Source organism: Sminthopsis crassicaudata, chromosome 4 (assembly GCF_048593235.1).
Source record: "Sminthopsis crassicaudata isolate SCR6 chromosome 4, ASM4859323v1, whole genome shotgun sequence".
NCBI classification, from domain to species: domain Eukaryota; kingdom Metazoa; phylum Chordata; class Mammalia; order Dasyuromorphia; family Dasyuridae; genus Sminthopsis; species Sminthopsis crassicaudata.
Window position 1 is genome coordinate 343484606 of NC_133620.1, and position 14110 is coordinate 343498715.

At 44.8% G+C, this 14110-nt stretch overlaps 1 protein-coding gene across 3 annotated transcripts; it reads right to left on the bottom strand.

Moving 5' to 3' along the window:
* Positions 1-1618: 1618 nt before the first annotated feature.
* On the bottom strand, positions 1619-6842 carry HEXIM2 (HEXIM P-TEFb complex subunit 2). Of its 3 annotated transcripts, XM_074261037.1 has the most exons (4): positions 6727-6842; positions 5675-5885; positions 4609-4716; positions 1619-3240 (listed from the first exon to the last, which is right to left on the bottom strand). In XM_074261037.1, the coding sequence occupies exon 4, from the start codon at positions 3160-3162 to the stop codon at positions 2437-2439; it is 726 nt and encodes a 241-aa protein (XP_074117138.1). In that variant the 5' UTR covers positions 3163-3240; positions 4609-4716; positions 5675-5885; positions 6727-6842; the 3' UTR covers positions 1619-2436. The 3 variants fall into 3 exon arrangements, with proteins under 3 accessions (XP_074117138.1, XP_074117136.1, XP_074117139.1); XM_074261035.1 differs by lacking the exon at positions 6727-6842 and having other exon boundaries at positions 5675-6258; XM_074261038.1 differs by lacking the exons at positions 5675-5885; positions 6727-6842 and adding an exon at positions 5403-5668.
* Positions 6843-14110: the final 7268 nt, after the last annotated feature.

Genomic DNA, 14110 nt, shown 5'->3' on the forward strand with positions numbered 1-14110 from the left:
CCCTTTTCTAATACCCCATAAACACTCACCTAAATCCCCTGTTAGTTCTCCAACTCTCTCCCTTTCTACTCCAGCCAATTCTTTCAACCATAATTCCTTCAGGGTAAAGACTGTTCTCCCATTCTATCCCTACCTCTAATCAGACTTCCTCAGTGCCCAAAGTCAAGTCTCCAGCCCCACCTCCTCAGGGACAGCTTCTTCCTCCAGCCATTCTCTGTAAAGTCCTCTGATTAGGTATGGCTGCCGAACAAAGGGAGAAGATACATCTCCCCAGCATTTCTTCCCAAGGGCACAGCTTTGCTTTGTCTGGAGAACCCAGAGAGAGTGATCTTTGATGCTCTGGTCTCCAGTGAGAGAATCTGTCACTGGGTCAGTGCACCATCCTGAAAACTGTCCCAGGTAGGTACCGGAGCACCAGTGTCTAAGTGCTGGGTGACTCAGCACCAGATGACCCACTGACTCGTCAGCAATTCCAATTATCTCCCTTTTCTGAGCTGTCTCTTGCCCAAGACAGTCTCCCTAATTACCTTCAGGAGAATGCAGGTCTCTCCAGAGTTTATCTAGGGGGTTCAGGGTATGGAACTGGGTCAATTTCCTGCTTTGGCTAGTACAGGGGCTAAAGTAAACCCTCAGCCCTTTTTTTGGGAATAGGCTGATTGCTCATTCTGAAAGGATCACCACGATAGGTCTTAAAGGAACAACTAGACTGGAGTGGAAGTGGTACAGTGGAAAGCATGTGATTGAGTTACCAGCGGATTGGGGTTCAAATCCTGATAGCACTTACTAGCCTTGTGATCTCAGGCAAGTCATTTAAACCTGGGTGGGCTTCAGTTTCCTCATCTATAAAATGAGAGTATTGGATTTAGTGCCCCTGCCAGCTTTCAATCTCATGGCCACCCCTGTAATCCAGAATAGCCTCATGCCAAGAGGGAGGGCTTTCCCAGGAGGGGCTGATCTCAAAGGTAAAAGGCAGACCTTGTTTTTGCTGCTCCCCTGCCCTGAGCCAACAATCAAGTTCCACCCAAGGAACAGACCCGACCATAACCTCACTGTTCCCTCCCATTCCTCTCAATTATGTGCACTGATTCAGACAAGGTGATCAGGACCGATTATGGAGATGATAAAAATAGCATGTGGTTCAATGCTGCCCATTCAACTCAGAATGGAACGATCCCCGTATAAGCTCACACCACGGATCTTCCCCGTTAAAATGTCAGGATCTTTACCAGAAGAGAACATTTCATTGAATGTATTTGCATCCCCATGCCTGTCACACAGTTGGCATTTAACCAATGTTTGCCAATTGACTTAAGGGATAGCTGTCGCCTCTTTCTATAGAGTAGACCTCCTTTTCTAGGGCTTCCCTAATTTCCTAGGGACCTATATTTAAAAAGCATGTCAGAAGGCAAGGACATGGAATACACCTGGAATCTCCAAATGCTAAGGGCTAAGGCAAGCAAGGAAGTCCAGGCTACCCAGGTTATTCTAATCTCTCCTTGCATAGCTGGCAGCTAGGTGGCATGGTAAATAGTAAGCCTGGGGTTAGGAAGACCGGAATACAAATCCTAACTCGGACACTTACTAGCTAAGTGACTGAGGGCAAGTCATTTAACCACAGTTTGCCTCAAAATTTTTATCATTAAATTGGACATAATATCACCTACCTCTGGGGTTATTGTGATGAACAAATAAGGCAATATTTGTAAAGTACTTACTACAGTGCTTGACACCAAAATAAGCACTCTAAATGCTAGATATCATTATTATTATCATTGCATAGTGCAAGGGTTCTGATGTCAGCCTCATTTTCTTGAAGGAACACTAGGGGAATGGATGGAATAGATCACAACCTGGGTTTCCCTCCATCACCTACTAAAAGGACATGAGTAATTCTGGTCCTAAGCCCCATCCAATAAGTCTTAGCCCAAGAATCCATTAGTTCAGAGAAAGCCAGACCTCCTTGGGGACTGAGGTAGCGTCCCAGTCGAACAATTCTCACCCCACCTGGAGGTGGCAAATTGGGTCTGGGTACGCTTCCACACTCTGCTCCTTCCCATAGATGACCCAACCCTAAAGATGTCTCCATCACACAAGGCTATCTGGAGGGTCCCAGCAGACTCTATGGTGCAATTTCTACCCAACTGCTCTTTGCCCTCATCAAGACATTTTAATTTTACTACAGGAAAAAAAAAAAAAAAAAAACAGAACAAGGGACAGCAAGAAAACAAACTTAACTTGTCTTCATGGAACTTCGACTCTGGGAAGTCTGCTGGAGGAAGAAGGAGAAGTTCAAACCTGGAACTCTGCTCCCAGCAGTCCCTGTCCAGAGCCAGGCCTTGAGCTCCAGAGTGGGCAAGAGGGGGGCACCCCCTGGGCCACAGTGCTGGGTGGTTCTCCTTCCTCCCTCTCAGAGTCCGCCCTGGGGAGCAGGGGGTGTTAGGAGCCCGGGTTCTCTCCAGGGCCATTGCCTTCTCGGCCCCACATCTCATTCTCCCGGCGAAGCCTCTGGTTCTCCATCTTCAGGCGTTCCACTTCAGCTGCCAGCTCCTGGGCCCGCTCACAGGGGTGCGGGCCCAGGGGGTTCCGCTGCTGCTGCAGTCTCCGAGTCTCCTCCTCAGCCCGCGAGAGCCGTTTCTCCAGCTCCAAGTAGTCCCGCACCAGTTCCTGCTTACTCCGGCCCTGCAGGCTCTCTACGTGGTAGTGCTCATAGGTTTCTGAGAAGTCTCTCTGGAGAAACTCCCCCTGGGCTTTCCCTCGCCCATCAATGTCCCCAGCACCCCCATCTTCCTCCTCCCATCCAGAACCCTGATGGGGGGCTCCTTGGGGGTTCCCTAGGTCTGGCTCCTCCAGGTCATGGTCATCCATCAGGAACTGGGTGGTATTGTAAGGTGCCACAGCCTGCCCCTTGGCAAACATCTCCTCTCGAACCCTGGAGGCCCGCTGGCTCTGCTGCTCATCTCTCTCCTGCTTCTCGGCCCAGCTCAGTTCCAGGTAGGGCCGCCATCCGTGCCTTTTGCGTTTTGAGGACCGCCGCCTGTGCTTCCTCCGACCCAGGGCCTCAGCAGAGCCACCATCTGGGCTTTTGGCTTGGGATGTTCCATTCGATTCATTGCTGCCATTGCTGGTTTTTGCTGCCTCTTTCCATTCTGATGGGCTCTCCATCCCAGGGGTCAGGAGCCGACAGCCACTGGAGTCAGGGGGCTCGGGAGGTATACTGGGGCTGAAGGGGATCCCAGAGTTCTAAGATTAAGGAGAAAAGAGAGGGGCAATGTGAGAAAGGAGACAATTAGATAGGAAAAGATTGCAGAGAAGGGGCATCCAAAATCTGCAAGTATTATTTGAAGAGAATAGGAATATAAACATGCAAATAAATTTGTAAAAAGAAGTAGGGCAAGAGAATAAAAAAGAAATCAAGGAGCAAGCCAAATTCTATTTGGGGGGAGAAAAAGAAGATGAACTGGGCTGGCTGAAAGCAGATGTTTATTTTCTTTAAGAAGGGCGATTCTGCAGCAAAATCTTCCTCAGTGGGTAGTGGTGACTATCAGGATGGAGAAAAGGAAAACAAATAATGAGGCAGGATATTTTGTGAGGATGAGAGACTAGGAAGTAATTTATTCAGCTGAGTATGAGTCTGTCCAATGAGGAGGCACTCCCTCACTTATGAGGCTGTGAAGAGCATGTGTGCAAGGATGTGAACTGCACTGGGGTGAACACACAAGGTGCATGTGAGGACAGTTTGCACGCACTGAGTGTTTGTGAATACAACATAGATCTCTAGATTACATAACTTTGTGTGTGCAGGCCTCTGCATGGGAGAATGCTGGAAGGTGTCTCTCTCTTGAGTGAAAGATTTAGATGTGTTCTTAAGGATGCTGGAGGGGAGCTAGAAGGACCGAGTGAGGGGATAGAGGAGTACGGGGATATTATGGGCTTCTCCACAACATATTAATGATCATTTCAGCTTAAAGAAGAGAAAAGAATTCAGAAGATTGATGCTATCTCTGTCAAAAGGTTCCTTCCAAATGACAACCTGGAACTTCCCCCCCTGGAAAAAGCAAGTCAGACTGGTAGATCAGGGCCCCCCAGACAGGTGTCCCTATGCAGAGTAGCCCCTTCACCTGTAGCCTTACCCCTCTAAATGTCCCGCTGAGCGGTTTTCTTCTTCCAACACCCCCACCAAAAGGGTTACTATTAGCTGTGAGCCCTGGGCTGCTTTATGTGGGGGAAGGGAGAGGGTGTCTCCGCCAGGAGTCGATTTAGCTCTGGGAATTCTACAAGGGATGGAGAGGAGCCAGAAACTGGAGGCCTACATGACGTCACAGGGAAGGTAAGAGCTCACAGACGTAAATTCCTTCTTTTATTATTTATTTTAAACCCCTCACTTGACAGGGGGGAAGCTGAAGGGGGAGCGGCTGTGACTTACCCAGAGTCACGCAGGCCTCCCGCTCAGGCCTCCAAGCCTCGGTTCGCCCTCCTCCAGAGCCCACTCCTCTGGGATGGGGCGCCGCTCCCCCACAGAGTGGGGGGCCGGGGCCAGAGTTCTGTCCCTCACAGACGGCACCGTCAGGACTGAGTCTGGAACATTCTCCTCCGAGAGAGCAGCCTTACCTCTGAGTTCTCCAGGTTCGCTCCGGGCAGGCGGCTCCGGGAGATTTGGGGGCAGTGATGGGAGGTGTCTCTTCTACAGGGAGCAGAAGCTTTTCTAGGAAGGCCTTGCTGTAAGGGAGAATAAAAGGAAAGCCTTATCCCTAAGCCCCAGGGCGGGATTCCCTCCTCTCCCGGGACTCCCTCCGAGAAGGAGAGGAAGCCATTTTGTGGCAGCGCCTGAAGAGATGCCGCCGGAGCACAAAGAAGCCGAGGCTGGCAGGGCCTGAGGGAAAGCACCCCCGCTTCTCCCTCGGGCCCTCCTACACTGGGCTAGGAGTCTCTGACTCTAATTGCAGAGCGTGGGGACTTGCACGGGTGGGCGGTAAGGTAGGATCTCGGCCACAGCCTGGGGTGCACTGCTGAGCCACCAGGCGCCTTCTCCACGTGCCCAGCGTTTAAGTAAGGGGGCGTGAGCAGAGCTGGCACAGAGGCCCACCAGCCTCTGCCCGCTACCGCCACCCTCTTCCGGGGTGTAACAAGGGGCCGGGGAGGGCGGCTAGTAAGTTACACACGAGGGAGGGCCCTGAGGGCAGGGGGGGCACAGTAGTCACAGAACAGAGGGAACCAAGCTGCGGCCTGTAATGAGAGCCCAGCCGAGGACCACGAGGACCACGCCCGGCTGCATTAAAGGGGACACAGGGTGAGCCCGGGGGAGGGCTGGGATAAACACCCCGTTAAAGGGACACTTCCGCTGGCGGGGCCGCGACCGCGGAGATCACGTCTTTCTGACTGAGGGGGGGAGGAGGTGGAACCACCTTCTCCAGAAAGCCGGGCCTCGCCCATAGCCAGCATGGCTACGGGGTCAGGCGTCCTGCTAGCGAGGAGCAGGCCCTGTTTCCTCCTGGCCCACGGCACCGGAAGTGGAGAGAAAGGGGAGGAGAAACTGGCGTCTGAAAGGGTAGAGCGAAAACCCCGTGCATTAGGTAGCTGCATTCCCCCACACCCAATCCCCTGAAGGGATGGCGAGGCTTAATTCTACTGGATGACGAGATGGTTGAAGATGAGAGCTCTGGAAACATAAACTGACCTATTTGTTGCCAAGGGCTGCCACGCACGACAACGGCTCGGTGTCTGCGCAGCAGCCTCCTGTCTGCAATTCCTATTGCCTAACCCCTGTATCTTGCAGAGAATTCAGCAACAGCCCCAGCAAGCCGCAAGAGCGCGAGGACGTCGGGGAACGAGGGTGGGGTGGGTGGGGAGACCGTAAGCCGCGATGTCTGCTGGGGATTGTAGTTTATCTAGTCAGAAAAAGAGGAACAGAATCCCGTTCACTTCCACAACCACGCCTTAAGAACTTCAAAACCCAGCAGTCCCAGTTCAGGCGCACCGCCTTTGGGCCTCCGATTGGTCAAATGCGCTCGTCGCCAGGCCTGTCTCTGCCACCATTCGTTGGTGACGAATTGAAGGCGGGAACAACTCTTTCCCGGCCCAGTTCAAGAGCCTATGGATGGAATTAAGCGTTCCTGGGCTGGAAATAGATCCGAAAGTGGGATGGGGGTGGGAGCGAAGAATTGAAAGATGACTGGCGGGACGCGCCTAGGGCGCATGCGTGTGCGGAGGGATTCGTGTCCCGGGAGGGAGGGAGGGAGGGAAGGAGGGAGGCAAGGGAGGAGGCCGGGAAGGCGGGCGAGGAAGAGTCCGGGCCGCCGCCATTTTGGGCTGGGAGGAGGTAGCGGAGGGAGTCGCTGCGCTGTGAGAGGACCCCCGTGGGGGGGGCGGGCCGGCCGCGGGGAGAAGCCTGGCCATGCGGGGGCTGCTCCGGGGGATGGCGGGGAGCGGCCCCCGGGGACAGAAAGGGAGGGGGTGGAGAAGGACCGACCCCTGGGCAGGGCCGGGCCTGCGGCCTCGCCCCTCACAGAGCCCCGGGCCGCCCTGCGCCTCCGCCGATTGACTAGGGGCCTAGGAGAGGGCTCCGACCCGGAACGGGGCGGCGGGGGTGAAACGCGATTGGGCCCCCAGCCCTCGCAGCGCTCCCCCGGCCCTCGCGGACAGGCCCAGCGGCTTGGGGAGGGTCTCCGGGGGCAGCCCCGCGCTCAGGCCCCGGCCCCGCCCGCCAGCCCAGTGCAGCTGCCTCCCTACCACGAAACCCTCCTGGAGCCAGCCAAGGGGTGGGGCGGTTGGAAACCTTCTGGAACCCACTGCTTGGGGGATCTCCAAGCACGCTCCGGGCAGGACCTCCACCCCACCCCACCCCCTCCATCCCCGTCCAACCCTAGCTTTCTCTGAACATTTCCCCCATGTCTGCTTAGAGCCAGCTTGGGGGGGGGGGTGGAGATACGGGATGACCCTGAAAGTTTTATTTCCTCACATCCCCCCTTTCCAAATAACATCCACCCACGTAACTACAAATGAAATTAGGAGGTGGTCCTGGTACCCCTTTTTAATATGGGAAACAAACAACTACCCTGCTCCGGCACGTCTAGGAAATGAAACGTAGCTGTCCGTTTTCCTTGGCCAATGGGACATCTGTTTGCATTTTGAAATCTGAGTGGAACGTTCGACCCAAGGCCCTTAGAGAAAGGTTTAGGAATAAGGGATGGGGGTGGGGAAAGAAAATTGCTTATTTCAATCCAGTCTCTGCAGCGTTTTACAATTAAAAAATTACGTTTTATTAAACTAGGTTTAGGGCTGTGGGTTGGGAAGTATTTTGTGGTGTCGGTTTCATTGTTACTAGGAGCTTTTTCCCGGCAGTATGTCACTGGAGTATCTCTTGCTTTCATGATCTCGATCCAGCCTTTGCTGCCCCATAAGGGAGAACAGAAATTTTTGAGCTCTTCTCGGTGGCAACTGCATGATAAGCCCTCCCTTAGTCTTCTCTCCCCCCTCCCTGCTTCAATGGTATTGCTACTGCATCATTTGTCTAACGAGTAAAGCTTGGACATGGCATCACTAGCAGAAGCAAAGAAGATTATCTTGAAAGCCAGGCACAGAGTAAAGCTGTAATGTTTGATATTCTAAAATAACAGGTTATTTAAAAGTTACAGTTAATTTGATGCCAGGTTAGAAAGATTTTCTGGGAAACTGATGTGTGAATAGTGCTGGAATTGAGAGTTACTGCCTGATAAGCCTGTAGTGCTCTGTTTAATTCTCATTACCAGGAATAATCAGAAACTAATCATTCCAGTGGCTTTGATACTAAAGTAATCTAAATGAGCTCAGAACTTATAGCTCCTTTGGTATCTTTAAAATAAATGGTTCTTTTTTTTTTTTTTTTTGAGAGGGATAGTAGTGGTGCTCTAATCTTAGCCATTTTTCTATCTCCTAAAATTGTTTCCAAAAGAAATCTTGAAACAATCACAAAAGCAAAATAATAAGATTTGTATTTTAATCCAGTTTTGGAACAACCATCCCACTAAATAGAGAGTAGTTATCTTGAATTAAACTCAATTGGCTCCCCCTTAGGTATCAGTTTATAGGTACCAGGGTAAAAATTTGTATTAAAAGATTCTGCAGGATTGGGGGTTTTCAAATTAAGTTCCCTTATGGATCAGCTATATAGGTGGTCAGTAATTCATGAATTGAGCAAAGGACGACCATTGTATTTGACTTCACACCTACTCATGTGGACACACTATTAGGTGCTGACACTTATTGATCATTTTTGGAAACCATAACCCACATGACTATTTGAGGTCAACCAGTAAGCTGTTTTAAAACCTCAGTAGGAAAACTAGAATGAAGCATTTTTTAATGGACAAAGCTTAAGACTGGTAATCAGGAACTCTGAGTTCCATTTCTGTGCTACCAACTTAATTTTGGTTAGGTGCCAAATATTGAAGATGAGGCCAAACTGCTCTTTTTGGTGCCAAGTCTAATGTTCACCCAGTGTTCCATTATTTTATACAAAGGTCATTCAGGCAGTTCAGTAGCCTGCTTTAAGAAAATGTCATAGCAACATCAGATCAGTCCAGCATTAGTGTTAGTAATTGCCATTAAATCCTGTGAAAAATGCCCACTACCTTATGTTGAGGTCCTATAACCCTGGAGCTACCTATAAATAGAGGATGTTGACCAATGGCAAGAAGACTGATTTTTTTTTTCCAGCATCTTCAACATCAAGATGGGTAGTAAAGAACAATTTAATTCCAACACTTAATATTTCTTTGATGCATATTTGATTTTTTTAAATGATACTTTTACCCCTGGATCCCTCCTTTCCCCATCTCCTATAAAATTATACAAAAAATTTTGTGGTTTTAATAGGTACTGATGATTTTCTCCACACCCCACATTGAGTTTGGAATTGTCTTGCATTTCTTTCAATAGCAAAGGTTTGGGGGCTGAGCAGGCTTTTCAGGAATGTGCAGACTTCAAAAGTCATTTTTATTTTCTATCCTGACCTGTTGTAAGAAAAGTCCTAGTGAACAGTTGTCTTTATTAAGTTTACTTAAATGAAAGTCTTTTAAGCACTCTTAATAGCTCTGGTGTTGTCTTTAAGGAGTGTATTTTATGTTCACTGCAGATACAGAATTTTTTTTTTTAACACTTTACACATTAAACTAGATAAGAAAAATTCCCTACTGAATTTTTCCTCTTTTCCCCTTAAAATATTTTTGAACCAAATGTTGCTGTTGATACTTTCTCTCTAGAGGGAATGATCATATATTAAAATGCTAAACCATACAATCTTGTAATAATTCCAATGGGTTTTGTTGACATTCAGAAGGTTCATTAGAAAATTATGATTATTCCTGTTGGTGCCCACCAATGGTCTTTGCTACAAAAATTATAATTAAGTAAACCTTTACTTTGGGGGAATATGCTATTCAAGAGCAAATTGTAAGAGCTAAAATTATTGTGTCGAAATGATCTCCCACTTCACGTCTACCATTTTTTTGTCTACCATGAGCAGAATGGGATGGCCAGCTCTCCAGGATTCAACACAGCTGGCCAAGATTGAATCAGCTGTCTTCTAGAGACCAGGATTCTAATCTCTATATATCATGGAACATTTTACAGTCTGGTGAAATCTATAGACCCCTCAGAGTAATGTGCTTTTAAAAGTTCATAATTGAAGGAAATGATAAATTTAATTTTGAGATTAGTGAAGATGTATTTTTTACATCCAAGTTGATGGATCTGAAAGCATGGATTTCAGGCTGAGCCCCTGTTCTACAAGTTACTTAAGCCTGATTGTCTCAGGGGGAAAAAAAAAAAAGGAAAAGCCCCTGTTCAGTACAATCTAGTCTACCAGATGTTCTTCATGTCCATTTTATGGAAAAGCAACGGTGTCACCACGTTTAGTACTCAGTAGTTGTAAGTGATCATTGGCTTCAGCAGGAACTAGTGATTACCTCAAATCTGGCTCAATATGGGTTGGTGAAATTTTCAATCCTTTTGTTATACCCCTACTTCTCTCCAGCCCTCCCCCATCCCACCCCCAGCCTTGGGGCTTTTTTTACTAGTCCTTCAGTCAAGGGATTTTTTGAAAAATCTTATGTTCTGGGGAAATGTTTAACAGAAATGAAAGCTCCAAGCCCAGAAGGAACCCTGAAAATAACAGTCCATTGTGAGGTTTCCTTTTCAAATGTTAATAAGACTCCCTTTGAAAACTAGAAACATTCTACATTAGATCCTGACAGACTTATGGCATAGGTAATCATTTGACAAATGAAACTTGTAAGTGATATAGCCAGAACTATAACCTGATTCATTACAATGATCTTTAAAAAAAATTGGATACCTTTTTAGTCTTTAAATCAGTTATTTCCAAGTCCATCTTTCTTTGAACCCTATATTGTGACCCCCCCCAAAAAAAAAGATACAAATGACTGAATCCGGTAATGTGTATAATACTCAGTTGTAGTCATCTATTTTTCAGCTGTTATAAATGAAGGGATGTTTCATATTTTCCATTAAGAGTTAAATTCCTCTTAGGGAGATCTCTCCATTTGAAGAGAATATTTTTTGTACTCCTTTTGTCACTCTGCATTAGTTCATGCAAATCTCCCATTTTTCTGACTTTTTTTTTTTTTTTAACTACACAAAGGGGCAGCTAGGTGGCACAGTGGATAGAGAACCAACCCTGAAGTCAGGAGGACCTGAGTTCAAATGTGCCCTCAGACACTTAACACTTCTAGCTGGGTGACCCTGGGCAAGTCACTTAACCCCAATTGCCTCAGTGGGGAGAAATACACAAGATGTTATCTTTGTATTCCATAGGTTTTTAGTCATTCCCCAATTAAGGAGTACTTTCTTTGCTGCCATCAAAAGTGTTATGTTTATTTTGGTTCAATGTGTCCCAAAGTCTTTTTTTTTTTTTTTTTTTTTTAATTTTTTATTTTATTTTATAATTAGAACATTTTTTGACAGTACATATGCATGGGTAATTTTTTACAACATTATCCCTTGCACTTACTTCTATTCAGATTTTTTCCCTTCCTCCCCCAACCCCCTCCCCCAGATGGCAAGCAGTCTTATATATGTTAAATATATTACAGTATAATTTAGATACAATATATGTGTATAGTGTCCCAAAGTCTTAGTGGACTTAAAACTGTACTGACTTTTGGGATATTCTGTATGTTGCATCTTATTTTTCCTGTCTTTGACTTTCTTGAGTATATTGCCAGTAGTTGTGCCAAAGAGTTTGGACAGTTGAGTCACTTCTCTTGCAAAATTCCAAAATGGATTCCAGAATAATTGGACTAACACTTCACTCCTATCATAATATTCCATCAACAGTGTATCAATGTACCTGTCATTCTCTTCCCTTGGTCTTTTATTATTTTTCCATTTAACATATGAAGTGAAATCTCAGATTTCTAAATTCTCATTTCTCATTTATTTGGAGCATGTTTTTCTGTGGTTATTGACAATTTTCTTTTTCATGTCCTAATACTTCTAGAGGAATGGCTTTTGGTCAGAAGGTCCCTTTATATTTTGGATATAATATTCTTACTGTGATTACTCCCCTTTAAGAACAACCAGAGAGTATGCATCATCATAACCAATTGAAACTAGAATTCAAAAAGAACTTATAAAATGGTCAACATACAAGCTAGTAATTGGAGAATCTCTTTGAATTACAGCCTAGCACAGAATTACCTGGCTTGTTTTGGAAGTGAAGCTCAGAATTACACCAAGGGGTGACAGTTAATGGTTGGTACCATTGAATGTTTAGGGTACAGCTTACACAAACCTGCATATTCCTTGGCCAGTTTTGATAGTCACCAAAAAGATTAAGTGGTTCTTCTGATTTGCAGCAGTTTTCCAGGTTCTCAAAAATTGATGATCCCAGCAAACTTTTTTATTGGTAACTAGAAAAGTTTTAAAATATTAATTTAAAATAGCCTGTTGAGTGTTAATACTTTTTGAAAAACAGCATAAGTTTAGAAAATGTCATTCTTTTACATATTTTTGCAAATCTCAATGCCTGGCTTTATAGAAGACATTTGGTTACCTTATCTGTTTCTCCAATCTATTACAATATTGTTTTGGTTAATTATATGAAAAAAAATCTAACCTCAAGATATGTAATTGGAAAAGGGGGTGCTTCAATAGGAAAATAAAATCTTTTGACAGCTTGTCCCTCAGGAATATCCTGGGATCATATGGTCCTTATACCATACTTTGCAATCTGTTGTTTTTAAGGGAAGGGAAAAAAATCTGGAAGTTCTAACACTTAAATGTCCTATGACTTTAAAAAAAAAAAAAAAAAAGAGGGTCTAATAATTAGGATGGATTTGAGTATCATTTGTGAATTTATCAGTGTAATCTGTTAGAACAGATAATTAAGTTGATGAACTGTCTCTCTGCCAAAAATGCTATAACTAGTTAAATATATGTAGCTCCTACCTTTCTTGAAAGTTTGTTATGGTATTTGTATCTTGGTTATGGAAATTTAATACAAAACTGTTTCCAGATTGAATTTCCTATCTGTAAAGGGCATTCCATGAGCAAAATTCATAGGGGAGATTGCATGACTCAGTAAAAATCACTCAAAATTTATTTGGATAGGTACTAAATAACTAAATTTCTGCCAAAAGTTGACCATAGATTTTATTATAGGTAATACATTTAAATTATTTTCAAGATTGACTGCATCCTTCCAGTGCTAACAAAATAAGATCTAAACAACCTGCCTTTTTTCTATTTATAAGCCCTATGACCAAAGGTTAACTGTTAATACTCAAACTTAAAAAAAAAAAAAAAAAACCTATTTTGTATGCAAAGCCAGAGGGCAGTGTTGTCATTTTGCCATCATAGAATAATTTGCTGGTACTTCTGTATGATGTCATGTTAGAAGGAGAATTGAAAACGCAAAAATTATTTACCAAAATAAACTTTTAATATTTAGTCCAAAGGAAGAACTGATAATACATTTTTTTTCCAGTGGAACATCTCTCAGAATGTGGCCTGCTCAATATTTAGTAATCTCTCGGCAAATTCTGACCAGTTGTAATTTCCCTGGATTTGCTTTTATCTTACTGAAGATACATTTTGGTATTCTATTTTCACTCTCTGAATTTTCCTCGTTATATAATAGGAATGTTCCAGTCAGGACAGAGTGTGAGTGCTCCCCCCCCTAATGTTAACTGCAAAACCCCCTCAATCTGAACTCTAGGGAATTAAGTACTTTGATTTTTTCTCTTAGGTTTCAAGATATATGTGAGTATGTTAACTGGAAATCATTTAACAGATAAGTTAGAACATTTAAAATGGCTACCATTTTATTAGGGTTTATATTGGCTATGACTTTTTTTGATCCAGATCCCACTGAGATGGAGAATTATGTTCATGTTCCCATCAGCATGGGGCAGAAATTACCTTGCTACTACTGATCATCAATCCTGAGAATTAGCAACAGGGCAGCTGATTCCCAGGAGAGCCCCCAGCAGTTGATATTTCAAGATCTACAGTGAGCATTTGAAATTTCCTACTACCTGCCTTAGGGTTCTAAGCACCTTACTCTGGATGCAGGTAGAGGAAAAAAAAAAAAAAAAAAAAAAAAAAAAGGTTTGCCAGGCATTGGGAAAAAGGTAGGTAATCCATAAATCTAGTTCTGCATGGTAAGCCACTCAATTGAACAACTGTTCTTGGAATCCTAAAATAGCCATTCCTTCTTTTAAATGCAATTTTCCCCGCAACAAAAAGGAGCAACCCAAATTTCTTATCCTAACCATAGCCAGCATTTAAAAAAAACAAAGGATTTACCAACCACTTCTCAGCACTCCATCCAGCCTCACAAGAGTATAAGCTTGCTAAAAACCAACTTGTACCAAGGAAATTGGGGCTGTCAATTGTTCACTCTTCTAACATTTTGTTTACATGTTTGTCAGCATGTTTTTTTGAATGGCTATTAGGGGAAAAAAAGTTTCAGGCTCTAGAATTATAAACATGCAAAATCTTGCTGCCACCTCCTGCTGCCCCAAACATCTTGCAGTTTCCAACAGCACAGTAAAATAAAATATCAAGGCACTAGAAAGCAAACAGAATTAACACTGCGGTATTTTGCCAGGTT